The sequence below is a fragment of the Astatotilapia calliptera genome, chromosome 14, assembly GCF_964374335.1.
Source record: "Astatotilapia calliptera chromosome 14, fAstCal68.1, whole genome shotgun sequence".
Taxonomy (NCBI): domain Eukaryota; kingdom Metazoa; phylum Chordata; class Actinopteri; order Cichliformes; family Cichlidae; genus Astatotilapia; species Astatotilapia calliptera.
The window spans coordinates 32,516,749-32,539,307 of record NC_137435.1 but is presented as its reverse complement, the minus strand read 5'-3'; the positions used below and the strand labels follow the sequence as shown (position 1 = coordinate 32,539,307).

The 22,559-nt window shown below is 43.9% G+C and overlaps 2 protein-coding genes across 2 annotated transcripts; both read left to right on the top strand.

The window, feature by feature from the left end:
- The first annotated feature begins 47 nt into the window (after nucleotides 1–47).
- On the top strand, nucleotides 48–6,384 carry LOC113036485 (kelch repeat and BTB domain-containing protein 8). The gene is made up of 5 exons (XM_026192877.2): nucleotides 48–492; nucleotides 835–988; nucleotides 1,107–1,185; nucleotides 3,556–3,783; nucleotides 3,988–6,384. The coding sequence occupies exons 2-5, from the start codon at nucleotides 835–837 to the stop codon at nucleotides 5,483–5,485; spliced, it is 1,959 nt and encodes a 652-aa protein (XP_026048662.1). The 5' UTR covers nucleotides 48–492; the 3' UTR covers nucleotides 5,486–6,384.
- A 4,098-nt stretch (nucleotides 6,385–10,482) lies between these two features.
- Nucleotides 10,483–21,489, top strand: slc5a2 (solute carrier family 5 member 2). Its single transcript, XM_026191821.2, has 15 exons — nucleotides 10,483–10,774; nucleotides 10,846–10,917; nucleotides 13,241–13,345; nucleotides 13,459–13,518; nucleotides 13,602–13,706; nucleotides 13,796–13,901; nucleotides 17,934–18,014; nucleotides 18,492–18,721; nucleotides 19,451–19,586; nucleotides 19,788–19,895; nucleotides 19,995–20,145; nucleotides 20,403–20,571; nucleotides 20,661–20,876; nucleotides 20,963–21,095; nucleotides 21,182–21,489. The coding sequence occupies exons 1-15, from the start codon at nucleotides 10,688–10,690 to the stop codon at nucleotides 21,394–21,396; spliced, it is 1,974 nt and encodes a 657-aa protein (XP_026047606.2). The 5' UTR covers nucleotides 10,483–10,687; the 3' UTR covers nucleotides 21,397–21,489.
- The last annotated feature ends 1,070 nt before the right edge of the window (nucleotides 21,490–22,559 follow it).

Sequence of the window (22,559 nt, the reverse complement as noted above, 5' to 3'; positions counted from 1 at the left end):
AATCAGATGAACGGAAGTTTACCGTTGCGGTAATCCGGTTCAGAGACGACAAGTGCGGCCGACAGGAGCTGAACTCAGTCACAATTTTCAGCTCCGTGAGCCCTAAAAGCTGCAGTTATTACCGGCTAACCACCGAGCTGAGCGTCTGTGTACACTGCCATGGTGGACTGATGTGTGTAACGACGAGACGCGTTTGCACAGGAGGAGATTTTTTTTCTTTTTTTAAGCTAGTTTGTACCTCCAGTTGGTGATGGTGTACACAGGGCTGGATGAGTAGCCTGACGAGCAACGAGTAGCCTGACGCCTCTTCACCGCAGGCCGGGACAAGCGTTTCAGCTGAGTCCGGAGGACCAAGACAACCAAATGCTTCCAAGTTTTTGACAATAAACGAGGTACTTGGATACAGTCGGTCTGCTCCAAACTGCCTCACCAGTTCCTGCTGAAAGTGAGACCCAACCAGCTTTCACGGTGGAAACGAGAAGAAGAGCAAAGGTAAATGAAAGCTAAAAAAAAAATCCCCCATCACAGCCTCTATGAGCAGTGTGCTTTGGAATTTTTAAAACTCCACCTTTTATGGCAAGTATCACACATGTGATATTAAAATCAACGAGTTTCTTAACATGCACTGTATTGCAATGCTCTCATAATGTGTGGCTAGGAAAGCATACCTTTTTCTGCCAGTGATTTGGAGGTAGGTGCTATCTGGGCCATGTGTCCACAGTCTCTGGGTATAATGATGGTCCTTGGATGCATAAAGATCAGCCTGTTCTGTGTTTGCTGATGTTAAATGCATAATGCATGTGTATAATTCTCTGCTTGTGTCCACACCTTCAGATGAATGCTGTGCGGGGGGGCACAGTCACCTGGCGTCCCCAGCCGTGGCAGGACGGAGACGGGGGCGGAGGGGAGCCTCTGTCAGACAGCGACTCAGAGGAGGAGGACTTCCCCGATGACAGCACCACCCCGCTGGGGGACTACATAACTCATGGTGGGACATTAGAAAATGACAAGGCTGGGGTTTCTCTATTCCTGCACTACATTGGGCTGATCTTACCTTCTGTTGCCACTCTCTCATTCCTCCCACCTCTTTCTTCTCTGTCTTTCAGGACTGAAGCAACTCCTGGATGCTCAGCAGCTGTGTGATGTTACCCTCCTTGTTGAAGGAAAGAAGTTCATGTGTCACAGGTATGATTGCCATATGTTACAGGGTATGGAGATGCAAGGGTCTAATTCCCTGACAATAAGTAATTATTGACAATATTGGGAATAAATAAGCATGTTGATGCATGTTTTCCTGTGTTGGAGCCCTGACTTTGGTGAACAGGACCCTATCTCAGATGATAAAACCTATATAATATCCTTCATATCTTAAGTCTGAAGTACAGTTTGCCTCCACAGCATGACTTCTCTTTTCCACCTTTGACGTACTGAGTGTGTGGGCTCATTCATAAAACAGTAGAACAGCAATGTGCATCTCGGCCACTGTATTCAAGGTGATGATGCAACATGGTGGTTTCCACAAACCAGTGCCTGCCCCTGTGTATTTACAGTTTTTGTAGTAATTACACACTATCAATATGTAATTATGAGAGCAATATCAGAGGAACGTTGTCTTCACTGTGTAGTGTACCACTGCACATGGTTGAAATGACAATAAAGCTACTTGACTATTCCTTTTTCCCTTTTTTTTCTTTAGTAAACTCAAAAACATGACTTGAAGAGCTTTGAACACTGAAAGACTGCAAAATTGATTTTCTAGCACTGACAAATAAATGTCCCTTTTATTTATACGCTCTGGTCCTTAGGTTTTTAGACAGTGTTATAGTTTTTGTCATTTTACCTCTGTATGCCACCACAGTGGATTTTAAATCAAACCATCAGTAAATAATTTACTTGGAGTGCAGACATTTAGCTTTAGTTGGAAAATTAAGGAGCAGTACAAGGTGAGACCTGTTCTCTGTCATTTTGTAACAATTTTCAGTAGTTTTCAGAGGTTCAGAGGAATTGAGATGAGATGCCTGACATTTAGAATCCATGGATGTCACCAAATGTTGTGTTTCCTCCAGTGAGGTGTTTGTTTTTGGGTCTCTCTGCATTCAGTTTTGTATTTAGTAACTAAATAGCTGCTCTGTTGAGTTAGGATCAAGTGACTGACTTGGACATTGAACAATCTCACATTTTTCTTGCCTTAAGAAACTCTTGGGTTGTCTTTTTGCTTTGGGTCATCATCTATTTGTAGTTCGAAGCTTTGTCCATTCATGCTTGCAGAATTTGTCTGAATCTGAGAAGGGAGTGTAGCTCTGTGCTCATCGTGATAGCTTTCTTGATTTGGATTGACACAGCTTTGAAACTTTGTATTAAAGTGAACAGCTACAGCTCTTTTATCGCCTTAAAATGCTGTGGAATAGCAAGAGAACCAGCCTCTGAAAAAGAGAGCTATGAGCAGGTCTAGATTATTGCGATTTTTATATAATGATGCAAGTGACTTTGAAAGAGTGTGCATTGGTGCTCATCTACTGATGAGCTGAGAAGAGCCTTTTACTAAGGCAGCTCATCTGGCACACTAGAAAAAGAGACAAAAGTCACATCTGCATTATGTTTGAAATTCCAGTGTGATTCACAGCAGTGTCATTTCCCAATGTTTTTGTGCTTTCCAAAGCTATCACAACCACCATTGCCTCAAGGGCAGAAGAAGATAAAAAGCCACATGTTATAATGTGTAGTTCTGCATGAAAATTTCCCGTCAGTCAACTGCATGCATTTGTTAGCACTGATACCCGTGGTTTAGAGTGATATGTAAGAGAAGACAGGGCAGCTTGTCCTTCGGGAAAATGGTCTGCTTGGAAGAATAGTTATTGCAGTAGGGTTGAAGTGCAGAAACTCGCCATTAAAAGACGTGCAATGGAAACTTCAGTGTTACAAAAACTGTAAAGGCACAGGTTTAGGAGTGGAGTATAGGAACTTACCAGATGAGTCATCCTTTGCTATATTCTGAATAAGAGCACCAGTGTGTGTGATGAAAAGAAAGAAAACAGTTCAAGCCTGAAATTTTTAAAGCTCTGTAATGCTTTTGGGAGGTATTTGTCCTGTTAGATCGGGGATGTCAAACTCATTTTACACCATGGGCCACATACAACTGACTTTAAGCTTGAGTGGGCTGGACCAGAAACTCCCCTTTCAGTCAGTGGACAGAAGTGTAAATACAGTTTAATCCCTGAGATATCGCAACGTAAAAAAAATAACAGTAATTTCAAACGTATGTCTCTGTTTTTCTACATGTTTCTATAGGCACTATGACTGTTTGTGCTAATATAAGATTACATAAAATTACAGACTGTCTTGTAATTATGCAACATGAAAGTTTCAGTTTTGTTAAGGAATTTATTTATTTTTTGTGTGCATCTATGGATCCATTGTATAAAACCTAAATTTGTACAGTAACAGGAAGTTTTCTTAATTGTTTATTTGTTACATTTTGTTGTGGTTCACTTTAATGTCTCACCCATCTACTTCTTCTTTTCTTTTGACTCTCCCTCGACTTCTCTTTGCCATCAGAGTCCTTTTAGCAGCCGTGAGTCCGTACTTTCGGGCCATGTTCACCAGCCCGCTGGTGGAGTCTCGCCTCACAGAGATCCGGCTTGAGGAAGTGACGCCATCTGTCATGGAAACCATCATCCAGTTTGTGTACACTGGGGAGGCTGGGCTCTCCCTGGATACAGCTGAGGATCTGTTTGTGGCTGCCAACCGGCTTCAGGTCATGCCCCTCCAGGACCTGTGCTCCAGGTAAAGTTAATATCCTCAGTAATTAGATGTTACAGTTCAAGTGGCTACGTTTTTACTTTGACTTTAGATTGTAATTAAAATAAAACCTATTCTGTTTTCTAGATGAAGATGGCAATTAAATCATCTTGTGTCATTCCCTTTTTCTCTTCTTCTGTTTTTCTTTGACATTTTTCTGCTTTTTTTTTCTCACTTTAAATGCTTCAGGTTTCTTTTTGAGCACCTCTCAGTGGACAACTGCCTGGGGATGTACTCTCTGGCTCGCTCTCACCATGACCAGCTCCTGCTGCGTGCCTCCCTGCGACTGGTAGCCCAGCACTTTCCCCGGGTGGCCCGCCAGAAAGACTTCCTCCTGCTCGACCACGGCACCTTAGGCAGTCTTCTGAGCTCCGACCGTCTGGGCGTGGACTCGGAGGCAGAGGTATATGATGCGGCACGCCGCTGGGCAGAGCACCAGCCTTTGGATCGCTACGCTCACATGCCGGCGCTGCTTCACCACCTGCGCCCCGGGCTGTTGTCCCAGGAAGAGAGCCGAAGACTGAGTCAAGAACTGGGGCCAGCAGCAGCAGGAGAAGGCCTCGGCGGGCCTCTCAGACCACGAGAGGGAATGTTTGAGAAAAAGATTGTCTGTGTGGACCTGACGCCTCGGGAAGATGAGTATTTAGCTGCAAGAGACTACACGGTGGACTGCTTTGATCCTCGGACAGGGAAGTGGGAGAAGCTAGCACCACTCGGCTCACTTGTCAGTCCTGGCTGCACAGCTGTGGGCGACAGGCTTTTTGTAGCTGGTGGGATCCTGCGGACCGGCTCTGTGTCTGCAGCCGTGCATGAATACGATGCTGTGTTGGACCGCTGGATAGAGCAGCCTTCGATGGTCCAGCCCCGGGCCATGCTAGGCCTCCTTGGATGTGGAGAGTCACTCTATGCTTTGGGTGGCAGCAACCGCTCAGCTCTCCTGGACTCCAGTGAGACTCTGGACCTGACCACACTTCAGTGGAGTCCTGGGCCTCGGCTACCGCTTCCCCTGCGCGCCTTTGCCTGTGCAGCACTACGTGGAAGACTTTACCTCCTGGGTGGAACCACACTTGAACAGAACCGAGCTGTGGTCCACTCAGGCGTGCTTATTTATCACACCCTGACAGACTGCTGGACACGTGTGGCACTAGATTCAGGTGCCACCTGCCTCGCTGGAGGAGTAGCAGTGCGAGGTGGAGTGTGCGCCATTGGGGGATACATGAGGGATACCACCAAGTTCCTGGATGGTAACTACACCAACCTGGAGACTTTGGACGCTACAGGCCGTGTGCTGTTTTTCAGAGAAGGCAGAGGGTCAGGGGTGGAGAGGGAGGTGACTGGGGGAGGGGTGCTGGTCAGCGCAGAGCAGCGAGGGGGAGCGGGTGGCGGAAGTGACCGAGCTCCAAGCCCCGTCGTTTTTCCGGGGTTGCCTCGGCGGATTGCAGCAGGGGGTGTGGCCAGGTGGAAAAGACGGATTTATGTGTTGGGAGGGGAAAATGGCTCGCGCTTTTACGACAGCGTGTACTGTTGGAAACCCGGCTGGCGCAGCTGGGTTCAGAGACGGGAAAAACTTCCGGGAGATACCGGAGGCGTGAGCCAGTTTGGGTGCACCACTCTAAAATTCCCTAAAAAACACATCCTGTCCAGACTCAGACTAGCCAAAGAAAACTGCAAGAAGCCCTCTGACTAGCTGAGCAGGAAGCAGTGAGACTGAAGTGAGGGTCATAGACACAGATTTACTCCAAGGAGAATCAGCTCCTCCATGGCTTCTTGAAATGTTGAATTTTAAAATGAAGTCACGTGGAAAATAGCATTTTATACTATCTGAGTTCAGCCACCAAGCAGGCCTAGAATAGACCGGATCATCTGAAAGTGTCACAGATACATCAGTAGTCAAACAGGCAGTAGGTAGAGGCAGAAACTGGGGAAAAGTCAGGCAACGTGCACCTGAATGTAACTGAATCCACTGTTTGTCCTCTATAACCCAGAAAAGGGCCTTCACTTGATTGAAGTGTGATGTTATTTTAAGCTTTTTTTTTGCTGTTGTAATAACTCTAAATTTGTGGATTTTCTTTGGACGCATTTAGTTTAGACACAAGGATACTGGCACATTCCTGTTCACTTTATTTCCCTAAATCTTTTTTATTGCTCTCCTGATCTCAGCCTGCAAAAGCCCTTTGATACTGCAATTTACAGCACACAAAACCTGACTGGATGGGAAATGTATTGTAGAAAGTTTTAGAATAACTGTATTTATAGAGCATCTTTGAAAAAAATCAAGAAATAATGGGTGTTGAAAGAAAGAAAGAGAAGAAATGAGCCCATAAATCATTGAGGTGATTATAAAATAGATAATGGACTTTCTATAGCCTTTGTAGTGTTGCATTCCTGAAGACAGGAATACAGAAAGTAATGTAATGTAAGAAGAGCATGGATATGAGTTTCTAAGTTTTCTGTGAGTTGAAAGGATTTTTGATGGTGCAAGAAACAAGAGTGAAGAACAGACTGGACCTGGTAAACAATGCTTGATGTCAAAGATGACACGCACACATCTGGGAGTCATTTCAATAAATTGTGTGTGGAGGTTTTTGTTGTTTTCACAGATTCATTTTGATCCCAGGTTACAAAACTACATTAAACAGCTTTTCTAATGGCTCCAGCCCTCCCCCCCCCCCCCTTTTTTTTTTTTAGATCAACAATATCAAGAAATTTGTGGTTGATAAAACTTTGAATAACAAGCTGATATGTTTCTTTTTTCATCTGACATAAATCATTTGGCACTGATATCTGAAAGCCATGGTACTTGCCGAGATGCCAATATTAGTCAACAAGGCCATTACAGCAATGAAAGGCCAATTCACCTTGTTTTTTTTTTTATGAGTTCTGATAACTTATTATATGATAACTTATTTACTGTAGATATCTTAATTCTAATCATTTACGGCTATTTAAGTTCATTGTTTTTAATTTATTACATATTCCCTATCGTGGCCCTGCTGTATTATCTTAACAACCTCCACATGTGAGCATGATTGGGATAAATATTCTAGACAAAGAGTGTGTAACCTAACAGAAGTGAATTTCCTGGTAATTCTGACTAATACGTTTTTAAAAAAAAGTTTTATATTTGTCTGAAACCCCAATGTTATCCTTTACACTAAGCTTTGAGCAACCCTTCAAGTCACTCCCTGTATGAACCTAGACTCTTTTAGCTCCGCCCACTTTACGCCAGCTTTCTTCTGAGTGGCTGCCCAGAATAGGAATAGGAAAACAAAAACAAGACGTGATAGCTATGGCAGCAAGTCCCGGATGAGCTTCGGGGAACCGAACGATCCAAGATCACGCGAAATCGTCAACAATCAAATCCAGCTAACTTACTTAGCGAGGTACGAAGAACGGGCCCCAGGTCACATTGTAACCAGTACATGTATTCCAGAAAGTAATGAAGAGAACAATATGTCCCCTTTAAAAGTGTTTTGGTTAGAAAACACTCGAGTGGGAGAAACGGAAAAAATGAAAGACTGTATTAACACATTCAGTGAGTAGTTAATGTGATATCTAAACCCCTCTTAGAATTTGACCTTCAGTATCCTTGTGTCTAGACTCTGTTACATATCTTCCCTCCATCTTGAAGCCAGTTCAGTCTCTGCTTGATTCAGCAGACACGTGAAGCTTCAGCTGTAGGACTTTGAATGTACTTGGCATGGAGGTTATGGACTATCTAAACACACATTGAGTAGCATTGCACCTTATTTATTTATTTTTTTAAAGTATTTTAAGTCTTTTGTTGTTTCTAAACATTTGTGTTGAGACTGCACTTCCTGGATGTCCTGTAGGTCTGCTCAGAAATGATCTGCTGTGACTCTAAAACGCACTAATAATTATTCAGATGCCACAGAGATTAGGTCACGGTCAGGTTTTGTTTTGTTTCATTCTAAATCCGCTTTTCTCCACTTTCCACTGATAAATAATTTCAGAATCCAAAGTCAAACCGTCCTCTTATCGTTCCAGTTGAAAATGTTGCGCTAATAGTTTCTCCTTCAAGGTTGGAAAAGTGGAATTTCTCCAATTTTCCCAGCTCGCTTCACAGGCAGCAAGTTATTTCTAGTGGCCATAGTGACTTCCTAGGCTGTGCATCCCCATTAAATACTGTGGTCTTTATTTTATGTAGTGCATACTAAATGATACTTTGCTTACTCTAATTTATTCTTGCTTTATATTTGTTAAATACATGGACGTGAGCTGAGTTTCAGGATTCCCTTTTCCTCTTCACTGCTGATAATCAGTCCAGTTTGGATAAGAATTATTCCAAGTGCTTTGTTGGTACAGGGGATTCCATATGTTTTTGGGAAATGACAAAATTTTAATATATTTGTCACCTTCTTTGCCGTAAGTTTGTACAACACCACAGTGGATCATTTTCTGTCACTTATCAAATTCAGGGTTGCGGTTGGGCTGGAGCCAATCCTAGCTGTCATAGGTGAAGAGGTGCAGTACACCCTGGATGCAAATTCAGTCTATTGCAGGGCTGACACATAGACAGACAACCTTTCACATCTACAGGCTATTTAAAAAAAAAAAAAAAGGACACCAGTTAACCTTTGAACTGTGGGAGGAAGACAGAGTATCCGGAGGGAACCCACACAGATACTGGAAGAACATGCACACACAGAAAGGCCACAGATTGGATTTGAACCCAGGACCTTTTTGCCGTGAGGCTAATCACTGCACCACTTACCACTCTTGAAGTGCAGACTTTCAGCTTTAATTCAAGGTGTATATTGTGTCTGAGTGTAATGATAGTTTTTTTTTTTAATACTTGGATAAAATCCTTTGCAGTCAATGACTTCTTAAAGTCTAGAACTCATGGAGAACCAATGCTGTATTTCCTCCTTTGAGATGCTCTGCCTTTCAAGAACATCCCATTTCTTTGCCTTTAGGATGTCTTGAGTTGCCTTTGCAGTTTGCTTTGGCTCATTATCCGTTTGCACGGTCCCATCAGTTCTTCTGTATTTGTCTGGGCAGAGAGTACAGCTCTATACACGTCATAGGTCATCCTGCTGCTTCTGTTAGCAGTCACATGAGCTATAATGATGAGTCGCCCAGTTTCACTGCCAAGCCATACATGCCAATACCATAACGCTGCCTCCATGTTTTTCATATAATGTGGTGAGCTGTTAATCTCGGAAGTTCATCCTGGTTAACCAGGCTCTTTTAGATGATGTCCAGTCTGACTTTGTAGTTGTTGAGCATAACCAGTGGTTCACAACTTGTTGAAAACCTTCTGTATTTCCATTCATGGAGAGGTCTCTTCATACACAAAACTCCTCATGAGTGGCCTTGACTTGATTAGATGTTGTGAAGTTGTTTTGCTTAATCATGGAAATAATTCAACATGAACTTAAGTTGTCTTCTGGGTTCTTTCAGGCCTTTTGGTGTTGCTGGTTCAGATTGTTGAATTTGTTCACTCCTAACTTTTTTTTTTTCCTTTTAATTAGTCATGGAACCACATCAACTGCCATAACCCTGCTTTTTAAGTCAGTTGTCCAGTTACTTTTGAGCCTCTGGAAATGGGGAACTGCGTATAAAAGCAGCTGTAATTCCTAAACATTTAATGCAATACTTTTATTAAACCCCTTGAGTTGTAGCTGGAAATCTGCACTTTAATCACGTTGATGGTTTAAAATCCACTCTAGTACTGTGCTGAAGCAAAACTACAAAAAAAAATGCCATTCCACAAAAACTTATGCACCCGATGTTTCACTTTTGCTTCTTCCTGCCTTTCACTGAGCCACTGCCATTAGCTGAAATATGACCGCCAGTAGATTGGCAGCTTTCTCTTCTCCCTCAGGTGGTGTTGAAGTTTCACGGAAGAGCTGGTAATGCGAGTCTCTCATGATGAGACCGTAATGGTCTCTGCTCACGGTTTGCCATTTTAGACATTTGATATGGAAGAATTCATACCAGTGTGTGTCTGACCAGTGAGGGTTTCTTTGTTTGTTTTGTGTTTCCAGAAAACTCCACACTACACTGCCTGTTAATTATTTCCCCTGACTTGCTCTGAGCTGTCACCCCGGAAATGTCAGACGAACTGATTTCCTCTCCCTCGGTGTGCTTACAGCTTGTGTGACATGTGAAAAGTGACTGTACGCATGCATGTTTTCTATGCTGAAGCGTAAATGTGTTCTACACAAGCTTTTCGCACACATCCAGGGCTCACATGCCGTGCGCCCATTCAAAGAAGCTGCCCTAATTTGTATTACTTAATGACATTTGTGAACTGGAAGGCAAATGGATGCTTCAATGGAAGCAGTGCTATCAAATGAATAAAGGACTTTTTTGCTTTTGTGTTTTGTGACTGTGACTTTTTTGACATGCCAGAACCTTTTATGTTGACTTGGTCACAATGATTTGCAATAATCATATTTTTATCATTGTTTAGTGAACCGTTGACCAAAATAAGGAAAAGTACCCATCTTTACTGGTAACATTACGGGTTGTTGTGGGAATAAAAGATGCAGGACATGCATAAAGTGGGTAATTGTGCATGTAAAATATTAATTCAATCCAGTGGAGCTACTTAACTCAAGGCATGTTTTTCATGGTTTAGTGTTAATAATTACTCTAATAAATAAACTGCTGAATCTGCCCATTGTCAAAAGTGACCAGAGCTCTCACTTAGACCAGTCGCCCCAACTTTGCTGCCTAACTGCTGCTCATCTTTGTAGTCAAGTTGATGCAGAAATGTAGGTGTATTTTTATTTTTTTGTAGATGACAAGACTTTAAAAAAAGCTTTACTTGAAGAAAAGTTGCAGGTAAACCCAAAGCAGGTTTCCTCTAAGGAATCATATCAAGTCAAGTTTTAGAGTGTTTTTAGGTACAAGTGGAGCAATGGCAGACAAGGTGACCATCAGCAATCCAGCAGACATCTCCATCATTGTTGGATATTTCATTGTGGTGATAAGTGTTGGCGTCTGGGTAAGTGTGCCTTAGAGAATTCCTGATTATTCTGATCATCTTTGATGTTTACGCACTTTTCCATGTTCCAGTCCATGTTTCGGACCAATCGTGGGACAGTTGGGGGATATTTCTTGGCCGGTCGTACCATGACCTGGTGGCCGGTGAGTTCAGTAGATACACAATAAATGTACACTTTAAACTGTTATTGGCTTAATATCTTCACTGTATTCATCAGCCAGTAATAGGCGCTGCACAGAAATACCAAAGTTTGAAGTAATTTTAAAACAATTGTGCTATACTTTGCGGTTTATCCAAAGGCGGTGTATAAATAGCCAATACATAAAAACGATACTATCGTTATTGGATTTTTAAATATTGAATCTGCATAGAATCTTTTTGCAGTATCTTAAAACATGATCAGTATATCAAATAATAATCCCCCATAAATGTGAGTGATTGTGAATGAGCACACACTCCTGCATTGAAAAATGCTAAATTTCTGAATATGAGGCTTCAACCGAACATCATCAGTTCTGAAATTGAAAATGCGCCACAAACTATTTGCATTTTGACCTGAAAACATTTGTATGTCTGAATGTGTCCATTTTTCTTTTCCTGTTGCATTCTCTCTCATTCAGTTGTATTTTTTGGCCTGAAGGTTGTGCAAAAAGGTGAGATTAATGAAGTGGCTCTCTTTCTCTGGCTAGAGCACCATGGAAACTTCTGCTCATCACAAACTGATCTGGAGCAGGTTATGTTCTGAGTTTCTAAGCTCCATGTTTTCACTGATTATTTTATTCAAAGTAAGCTCTAAGTGTTATACAGATACTCTGTTGAAGGAATAGGTTTTATACAGAACTGTGCAAAAGTCTTGAGCCACGTTTCTGGATATTTTTCTTCCAAGTTTTCTGAAGGTCTTTAAAAGTTTTTTAAATATACTGGCTGTTTCCCCCCCCCCCCCCCCCCCCCCCCCCCGCTCATTTTCAGTACAGTCCTACTAAAATATGAATCTATGAAGCATAAAAAAGACGCTTTACTCAAGAGAGGAACCACTTTTGTATATTTAGGCATTTTGTTACTAGCAGCCTGTCATAAAGCACACCGTTTGTTTGCATTTCTTTAACCTTCTTTGTATTTTGCACAACTCTGTTGCTTCCCATATGGAAAAGATATATATAAATCTTATAAAGTTTGTATCTGTCTTGTGTGAAACTTGTATGAAAAGCATATAAGAGTGAAAACAGATATAAGAGCCCTTGAAAAATTATATAATGAAACTTGTATGTTTTGGATACTTACTAAAACAATGTATGAAAGTAATGAGAAAGTGGCCACTTTCATGAGTAAATCATGTAAGCCTTATATGATTTACTTAATCACATATAAGTTTTTACTATTTCTTTTCCATATGGGTTGTGAAGCTCGCACACAAGAATTTCACTCACATGTGCTGTACCAATGTACCTGCACATGTGATGTGACAATAAAAGTGATTTGATTTGATTTGATTTGACCTATCAGAGACGTACAGTATATCTCTGAACAGTGAGTGTCTACACTCATCTGCAAGGCATGATGGAGGCACTGTCGTGGTTTGGAGCTGGCTTTCTGTGAGTGGTTTTAGGGAATTATTAACACGAATAATATCGTCAGAGTTTAAACCAACATCCAAAACCATTTGGAAAATAACTGATTTTTCAGAATGACAATGATCACAAACACACTGCCAGTATAGTAAAAGCATACCTGGATAGAAACTCTGTTTTTAGCTTATATATTGTTTCTATGTTTGCATGTTTTTCCATTTTCTTAGCAAATATATAAAGAAATAAAGGGTATCTCAAAACTTTAGCACAGTACTGTATATATAACTGCTGAGTCACATCCTAGTAACAACACCAAATGAAGCACAGTTATTACGTTACAGTACTGAGGAACCTGTAATGTTTAAACATATGAAGTTTAAAGTTTAACACCTCTAATGATCTCATAGAAATAAACAGCAGTGAAGAGAATATTTATTGGTTTTGCTGTTTCACTTGTAACAATCACAAATTCACATTGAAATAGTTTCTCTTGTCTTACTTGCAGTGTCAGTGTTGCGTTTTACTGTTACGTTTTCTGCGTGCTTCATAGATCTCTTTCGCCTTTTCCTGTGATAGTGCCTCTGACTGGAGTAACCAGTCCATTTTGTGCGGAGGAAGAGTCGAGTAATGCATCAAGTGTATGTACAGATCCCGAAGCAGAAGTCCGGGGCATCAAAATTCATTTGATTGCATTAATTAGTATATGTTTTTTATGTAGTGCCAGATCTCAAATTTTCTCTCTCTCCCTCTCAACACCTTCGTGGCAAAAATGACCAAATATTCAATAATTTTCGTGATTTTAAGCCTTTGAAATGCCAGTTTAATTAATTTAATGATCAGTTATTTATTAAAAGCTCCTGTAATTTTGCTGGATCGGCATCTCGTGTGGTTTTTGCAGGTTGGTGCGTCTCTGTTTGCCAGCAACATCGGCAGTGGTCACTTTGTTGGTTTGGCAGGCACCGGGGCGGCTGGCGGCATCGCCGTTGGAGGGTTTGAGTGGAGTGTAACAGTCACCTTATTTGCCTACATTAGACACACTGTAAATGACAACAAGTGACTGGAAGAAGGTCTAAATATGTCGCGTGTTTTTGTGTGTTGTTCGTTTTTATGTGCCAGGCTCTGTTTATCGTGCTGCTGCTCGGCTGGCTGTTTGTACCTGTCTACCTCACAGCCGGGGTAAGAAGTTCAGCCTGTGCTGTATTTCAGGCATCATAAAGTGTAGCCATTCACTGGTGTGATGAGATGTTGTGCTGTGGCAGGTGATCACGATGCCTCAGTACCTGAAGAAGAGGTTTGGTGGGACCAGAATCAGCCTCTACCTGTCAGTTATCTCACTGTTACTGTACATTTTGACTAAGATCTCAGTAAGTGATCCCATTAGTGCACACGTGTTTTAAAAAACTGTCCCTATTGTGTGTATTTCTCTCTTCATTCAATCTCTGTCTCTCTCCAGGTGGATATGTTTTCAGGAGCAGTGTTTATCCAGCAGGCGTTAGGATGGAATATCTACGTGGCTGTCATCGCCCTTCTGTTAATAACAGCTTTGTACACTGTTACAGGTATGGTAGGATCTATACCAGGGGTGGGGGAACTCCAGGCCTCAAGGGCCGCTGTCCTGCAGGTTTTAGATGCGTCCTTGATCCAACACAGCTGATTTAAATGGCTAAATTACCTCCTCAACAAGTCTTGAAGTTCTCCAGAGGCCTGGTAATGAACTAATCATTTGATTCAGGTGTGTTGACCCAGGGTGATGTCCAAAAAGTGCAGGACACCTGCCTTGAGGCCTGGAGTTCCCCACCCCTGATCTATACAGTACATGAAATAAGTATTTGATCCCCTACAACCCAGCCAGAATTATGGCTTCTAGAGATTTGGCTGTCCATCACCATATGGACAGCCTAGACCAAAGACAGACAAGACCAAAGAGTTGTAAAAGGATGTCAGGGATAGATCACGAGAAAGGAGGTGGATCAACACTGTAACGGGGAAAATTCTAATTTTTTCTTACATTTAGATTTAGGTGCTTAGGATTTCATTGTAGAGGTTTGTATAGCCTTTTGTTTTGGTCTGGTCATGCTGGAAGATGTTGCAGGCAGCAGAATGTTTTCCATGGCATCTCCAGACTCTGTCACATGTGCTCAATGTGAACCTGCTTTCATCTTTGAAGAGCACAGGGCGCCAGTGGTGAAGTTGCCAATCTTGGTGTTCTCTGGCAAATGCCAAACGACTTGCACGATGTTGGGTTCTAAGCACAACCCCCACCTGTGGTCGTTGGACCCTGATGCTACCCTCATGGAGTCATTTCTGACCGTTTGAGCAAATGCACATTTCTGGCCTGCTGGAGGTGATTTTGCAGAGGTCTGGGAATGCTCCTCCTGTTCCTCCTTGACAAAGGTGGAGATAGCGGTCCTGCTCCTGGTTTGTTGCCCTCCTCCATGTCTCCTGATGTACTGGCCTGTCTCCTGGTAGCACTTCCATGCTCTGGACACTACGCTGACAGACACAGCAAACCTTCTTGCCACAGCTCGCATTGATGTGCCATCCTGAATGACCTGTACTACCTGAGCCACTTATGTGGGTTGTAGACTCCATCTCATGCTACCACTAGAGATAAATCACCGCCAGCATTCAAAAGTGACCAAAACATCAGCCAGAAAGCATAGGTACTGTGAAGTGGTCTGTGGTCACCACCTTTATTGGGGATGTCTTGCTAATTGCCTATAATTTCCAACTGTTGTCTGTACTTTTGCATAACAGCATGTGGAACTGATTGTCAATCAGTGTTGCTTCCTAAGTGGACATTTTGATTTCACAGAAGTGTAACTGACTTGGAGTTACATAGTGTTGTTTAAATGTTCCCTTTATTTTATTTTATTTTTTGAGCAGTGTAGCTTGACCACAGCTGACCTTGTTGTAGACTTTTTTAATAGAAAATTCCACAACAACACAAAACTCTATGGTAGGAGCTTGTTAATAATCTGAAGGCAGCTGGGACCACAGTCACTAAAAATACCATCAGTAACACTACTCTTTGGCATCAACTCAACCCACCATATTTGTAGGAAGAGAAATGCTGAGTATGACCCAAAGAAAACCATCCTCACAGTCAAGCATAGAGGGGGAAACATCAATGCTTGGGGACTGTTTTTCTGCTAAGGGTACAAGATGACTTCAGTCCATTGAAAGGTAGTGACTTTGCATATCTCCAGACCTCAATCCTGTAGAAAATCTGTGGAGCCACATGAAACTTTGAGTGGCCAAGCAGCAGCCAAGAAGCCAAAACGATTTAGAGAGTTTCCGTAAAGAGGAGTGGACCCTGCTGAGATGTGAGCCAACCTGGTGACCAAGTATAAGAGACGTGTTCGACAACAAGGGTCTCTTCATGCTGTACTAAGTCCTGTTTTGCTTGGGGATCAAATATCCATTTCTTCCGCTTATCCGAGGCTGGGTCGCGGGGGCAGCAGCCCAAGCAGAGAAGCCCAGACTTCCCTCTCCCCAGCCACCTCCTCCAGCTTATCCGGGGGCACACCAAGGCGTTTCCAGGCCAGCCAAGAGATATAATCTCCCCAGCGTGTCCTGGGTCTGCCCCGGGGCCTCCTCCCGGTGGGACATGCCCGGAAAACCTCGTCCAGGAGGCGCCCAGGGGGCATCCTTGTCAGATGCCCGAACCACCTCAACTGGCTCCTTTCGATGTGGAGGAGCAGCTGCTCTACTCTGAGCCCCTCCCGAATGGCCGAACTTCTCACCCTATCTCTAAGGGAGAGGCCAGCCACCCTTCGGAGGAAGCTCATTTCTGTCACTTGTATCCGCGATCGCGTTCTTTCGGTCACTACCCACAGCTCGTGGCCATAGGTGAGGGTAGGGACGTAGATCGACCGGTAAATTGAGAGCTTCGCTTTTATGCTCAGCTCTCTCTTCACCACAACAGACCGGTACAGCGTCCGCATCACTGCAGCCACAGCACCAATCTGTCTGTCGATCTCCGGCTCCCTTCTCCCATCACTCGTGAACAAGACCCCGAGATACTCAAACTCCTCCACTTGGGGCAGGGTCTCGTCCCTGACCCAGAGTGGGCACCTCACCCTTTTCCGGCTGAGGACCATTTCCTCAGATTTGGAGGTGCCAATTCTCATTCCCACCACTTCACACTCGGCTGCGCACCGTTCCAAGGCAAGCTGTAGGCCATCACCTGATGAAGCCAACAGGACCACATCATCTGCGAAAAGCAGAGATGAGATCCTGAGACCACCAAAGTGAAAGCCCTCCGCCACTTGGCTACACCTAGAAATTCTGTCCATAAAAATTATGAACAGAATCAGTGACAAAGGGGAGCCCTGGCGGAGCCCATCACCCACCAGGAACGAGTCCGACTTATTGCCGGCAATGCGAACCAAGCTCTTGCAACGGTCGTATAAGGACTGAATGGCCCGTAGCAATGGGCCTCCCGGAGCACCCCCCACAGGACCCCCCGAGGGACACGGTCGAATGCCTTCTCCAAGTCCACACAACACATGTAGACTGGTTGGGCAAACTCCCATGCGCCCTCGAGTATCCTTGAGTGGATAAAGAGCTAGTCCAGTGTTCCGCGACCAGGACGAAAACCGCGAATCACTACCTTATCTTGGTGGAGGGGTTTGTGTGTTCCAGGGTTCCCAGGGGCTATGTTGTCTGGGGGCTTTTGCCCCCTGGTAGGGTCTCCCATGGCAAATTGGTCCTGGGTGAGGGACCAGACAATGAGCGATTCAGAAGACCCGTATGAAAAGACTATCGAGGGAGCAGGGTTACCGGGGCCCCACCCTGGAGCCAGGCCCAGGGAGGGTGCCCGAGGGCGAGTGTCTGGTGGCCGGGCCTTAGTCCATGGGGTCCAGCCGGGCACAGCCCGAAAAAGGGATGTGGGCCCATCTTCCTGCAGGTCCACCACCCGCAGGAGGCACTGTAGGGGTTGGGTGCAATGTGAGTCGGACGGCGGCCAGGAGCGGAGGCCCTGGCGGACCGATCCCCGGCTACCAAGACAAGACAAATATTTTTTTCACTCAAAAACATGCGAATCAATTTTTAACATTTATTAAATTTTTTAAATCTATTTTGAGTTGATATTCTGTCTCTCTCCATTAAAATGAAACTACCATAAAAATTAGAGACCATTCATTTCTTTACAAGTTAGCAAACTTCCAAATTTAGCAGGGGATGAAATAGTTATTTATTTAAGGTCTACTCCACTAACTTTACACATGTGAAACCATATAACTATTACGTTGCTATAGTGATATCACCAGGGAGACCTTGGATGTGGGAACTTGTAGTTTGTAGGATAAGCTCTGGCTTACAGAGTTTAAAAGATGAGTGCAACCACAGCGCAGAGAGAGTTTAATGAAAGGTCTTTTGCAGAATGCAGTGATACTAAAATTCGCCCCATTAGACTAAAAAAATAATATCAGGGTATCAGGGTCCTATATTCTGATTTCTTGACAACTTTACGTTGACAAAATATTGCAGAGATTTTTTCCATATCAGTGTAGTTCAGTGTGTGTGTGTGTGTGTGTGTGTGTGTGTGTGTGTGTGTGTGTGCGTGTGCGTGTGTGTCTTACCAGGTGGGCTGGCTGCGCTGATGTACACCGACACAGTTCAGACTTTTGTCATCATTGCTGGGGCCTTTGTCCTTACCGGCTTCTGTGAGTCCAATCTTTGCAGCACGACACAACACGCGGGTCACACCTGGGTCCCCAGCAGTTTCACAACAACAGGAAAGACGTTAACCAGGGTCTGCAATCATTGACTTCATTACAGTAGAGGTGTACAGTTTGCTGACAGTGCAGACATGCAACCCCACCACACCTTTTGCTGACTCTACAACCATTCTTTACTAAAACGTCTTGAAATCACAGTCTAGTACTGGTGTAGAATATTAACTAATCCTCTGAGCAGTTAGTGCTGCTTCAGCAGCTGACTCATGTCTTCAGTTAGGATATCAGTTTGACACAACAAGAGAGTTCTGGACTATTGAACAGTAAAAACACAACACGCTTACACACACAAGCAAGAGTCCTGTTTGAGATTTTGGGAAATTGAGTGTGTTTTAAGCATCATCAGCCTTAGAGGGAGGGGTCCTAGCACAAATTATCCTCATGCTTTCTCCTTCTCACCTCTAGCATTTGCTAAAGTCGGGGGCTACAGCGCTCTGCTTAATAAATACAGCTCCGCCACGCCGCTTAATTTCACCTCCCTGGAACCCCACCGCTACAACATCTCCCCCCACTGCTACACCCCCAGAGCGGATGCCTTCAACCTGCTGAGAGACCCAGCTGCAGGGGACCTGCCCTGGCCCGGGGTGCTGATTGGGATTCCAATAGGGGGCATCTGGTACTGGTGTACAGATCAGGTGACTTTTATATCAGTGGAAGCACTTTGGTTTGGGGAGCCAGGGAGTTCAGCCAGTTTCTAACAGCTTCAACTACCATAAAAGGTGAAATACAGCAACATATGTTGTCAGAGTTACAACTTTAAATGGCACGCTTTACCAGTATTAGTAATTTAGTTCTTAAAAATCAATAGTTAAAGACAAACTTTGTAGCCTTTCTCTCAACTTCTCTGTTTATGCAGTCAGCGGACACTACCGCTGACTCAGAGAGGCTTACTGCAGCTCACAGAAGAACCTACTTTGGGCAGCTCTTTTATTCACAGTCTTATTCCCTTCCTGGCATTACCCCAAAGGGATTCATGTCTCCACCCAGAATCTTTCGCTTGTTAGTCGAATGTGTAAATCGCTACACTGTGGAGCCAGCTGCAGCGCACATACACTGCTGTAACTGTCTTTACGATACACTGAAGTCAAGCTGATAACCTGGTACAAGGGCGCCTGTCCTCAAGGAGGAGGAGGAGGAGGAACCAATGGAGTGCAACAATACAGAAAAATAGTCTAGCTGGTGAAGGATGAAAGAAAAACACATTAGCAAACCAGTATTTCATTTGCCCCCCAGTAAAGCATCCTCACATGCTGTGTTACACTAATAAGGCCCATAAGATGCAGAATTACTGCATTAACAGTTGCTACTTTAAAGCAAATGTCTGAACCTTTAGGCACATATCGTTAGTCTGTGTCTTTCTCCAGGTGATTGTACAGCGGTGCCTCGCAGCTCGCAGCATCACAGACGTGAAGGCCGGCTGCATCATGTGCGGCTACCTCAAACTGCTGCCCATGTTCCTCATGGTGTTCCCCGGCATGATCAGCAGGATTCTCTACCCAGGTCTGTGGGCTACACTAGTAGTGGCAGGTGCACACTGCATCCTTATGAACCTGCCTGGCTCTTTTGAGACCGAATCGTCAAAAGTGACTCATCTCAAATCCAAGACCATAATTCCATTAAGCTTTTTGAACTCTCGCTTGTAAGCTTGACTTGCTGTAGGCAGGTGATGTGTCTGAACGTTGTGTGTGTGTGTTTTTATAGATGAGGTTGGCTGTGTGGTCCCTGAACTCTGCAAGAACATTTGTGGGACTGAGGTGGGCTGCTCCAATATAGCTTATCCTAAACTGGTGATATCAATAATGCCGGATGGTAAGGACACAATTATTGGCTACATTTAAAAAAAAAAAAAAGATGGTTATTTTTGCCTTACATGACCCCTGCTCTGCTTCCTGTCACGCTTTTGTCCAGGTTTGCGCGGTCTGATGCTGGCTGTGATGCTGGCTGCTCTCATGTCCTCTTTGGCCTCCATCTTTAACAGCAGCAGCACTTTGTTCACCATGGACATCTGGACCCGTATCAGACCACAGGCCACTGAGCGTGAGCTCATCGTCGTAGGCAGGTACAGTGCAGCATGCTTTCTGTAACACTCAATGTTACAGAAAACCAGCATAACCAAAGAGAGGTCCTTTTCTTGGACTCAGAAACTTTTGTTAAATAACAAGCAGTAGAGTTTTAAAGAATTACACTTTGCTGAAGACGTCATACGAGAAGTTCTTCATTTCCTTTCCTAGGAAAGTAATATAAACAGCAGAGGTTTATAAAACTGAACTGATATGGACTGATTTACCAAACTCTCATATTTTCTCTGGTCTTTAGAGTCTGGGTTCTGTGTATTGTAGCTGTCAGTATCTGCTGGATCCCGGTGGTGCAGGCGGCACAGAGCGGTCAGCTGTTTGATTACATCCAGTCCGTCTCCAGCTATCTGGCTCCCCCTATCGCCGCCGTCTTCCTCCTGGCTGTGTTTGTTAAGAGGGTCAATGAAACGGTGAGACATCGTCTGCCAACATTACAGCGATGAAACACCAGGTGTAGTCACAGTTATATGACATAACACTCATCTTCCTCCACTTGCAGGGTGCCTTCTGGGGCCTGATTTGTGGTCTGCTGATGGGTTTGTGTCGGATGTTGCTTGAGTTCTGGTTTGGTACCGGCAGCTGTATTTTCCCCTCCAGCTGCCCTTACCTGGTGTGTGGGATCCATTACCTCCACTTTGCCATTATCCTCTTCTTCTGTACCTCAGCGCTTGTGTTGCTGGTCAGTTGCTGCAGCGAGCCAATAGATGACCAGCATGTAAGTGATTTACACAGCACTGATTCACTGAGGGCCAAAATAAGGCCTTATTTATCAAATGCTTATGACAAAAACATGCCTTCCAGCTTCATCGTCTGGTGTTCAGCCTTCGTCATTCCAAAGAGGAGAGAAAAGATCTGGACTGGGAGCAAGAGGAAAAAGGGAGGAGGGCCAGGAGAGAGGCCAGCAGGAGGATGAGGGAGAATAAAAGCGATGCAGGTAAGAAACAAAGTGAAATCGCAGTGATGGAGAAAAGCAAAAGAAACACTCACTAAAGCAGCTTACAAACTATTTCTCCCTTTCAGTGGCTGAAGAGGAAGAGCAGTCTGGGATCTGCCAACTTATCAAACGGTTCTTTGGCCAGGGTGGCAGTTCCTCCCCGACCAATGACGAAGAAGAACCTGAGGAACCGGTGCAGATGCCCGACATCAGTGAGGACCCAGTGTGGAAGAACACAGTGGACGTCAACGCTCTCATCATGATGGCTGTAGCAGTTTTCATGTGGGGATACTATGCATGACAGAGTCCTTATGTTGCTTAATGAAAGTGGATTTTTAAATGTCTAGAAATAAATACAAGTGTTGCCATCTGTTGGCAAACTCTGGTCACTGCACTTAAGCTATTTTCTTTATTTTGAAGTAGTTCAAAGTAGGTGCACGTGCAAATATACAACCATGCTGCATTCTGACACAGCATGGTCCTTCTCTACTTTTGTCCAGTTTTAAAAAGCATATGTAATGCACAGTCTGAAAAATGCTTTATAAGGTTAAAATGCCATTACTGTATACGGTTACATCGTGATTCAATCACAGGTCGATCTCGAAAGGTGTGAAGATTGAATTCTAATAGAAGTTAACTCAATAAAGCCTAAAGATTTTTCTAACCTCCTCTAAAACCGTCTCAAAAAAAAAAAAAAAAAAAAAAAGAAAATCAGTGGAAAGTTTGGAGTTGCTTTATACCACCCAACAACATGTGTGCTCATACTGTGCCCATCTTCATTCCCGTTTTTCCGTTAAAAGCAGTTTCAAGGGAAGGAAAAAGGTGGTTTGTATTGTGTCCAATAATCGAGTCGGCTCTAATATTACTCCATAAATAGGCAGGGACACAGATTGACTTGTAATCGTAACTTGGCTGTTGAGACACCACACAAACCAGGTAGTGATTCCGATTTCCAGTTTTAATCATCACTTGTTTTTATTTAAGCAGATATTTCCCATGAGCATTGTACACATCTGGAACCCACAGAGGTCTCCCATAACTATCCAACCACCTTCCCATCTCCATGCAGAGTTTCAGCATCATTCATCACATCAGTTCTTTAATGTCCAGTCTGTCAGCTTGTGGGGAGGGGGGAGGGGGGGGGGTCTGGGAGTGTAAAAGCAAGAGAGAGAAAGGCGGAGGCTTTTTGTTTCCCCTCCCTAAGAATGGAGAGTCAGAGCAGTCACCAGGCACTGTTCATCTTACACTCCCACTCTAAGAGTTTTGGGTGGATCCAGAAGAGCTGAATGAAGTCTGTTGAGCATCTGAAATCTAGCCACTTACAGGGTCCTGTGCGACTCCCAATACTCTTGATCATCTGTGAGGTATCTGATGCCTCAGTCTCCTGCAGGGTGGGTAAGAGGTAGGGGGGCTTTTAAGGCTGGAAGCTGGTGTAGAGAGTTTCTGCGGCGTGTGGTAGTTGGT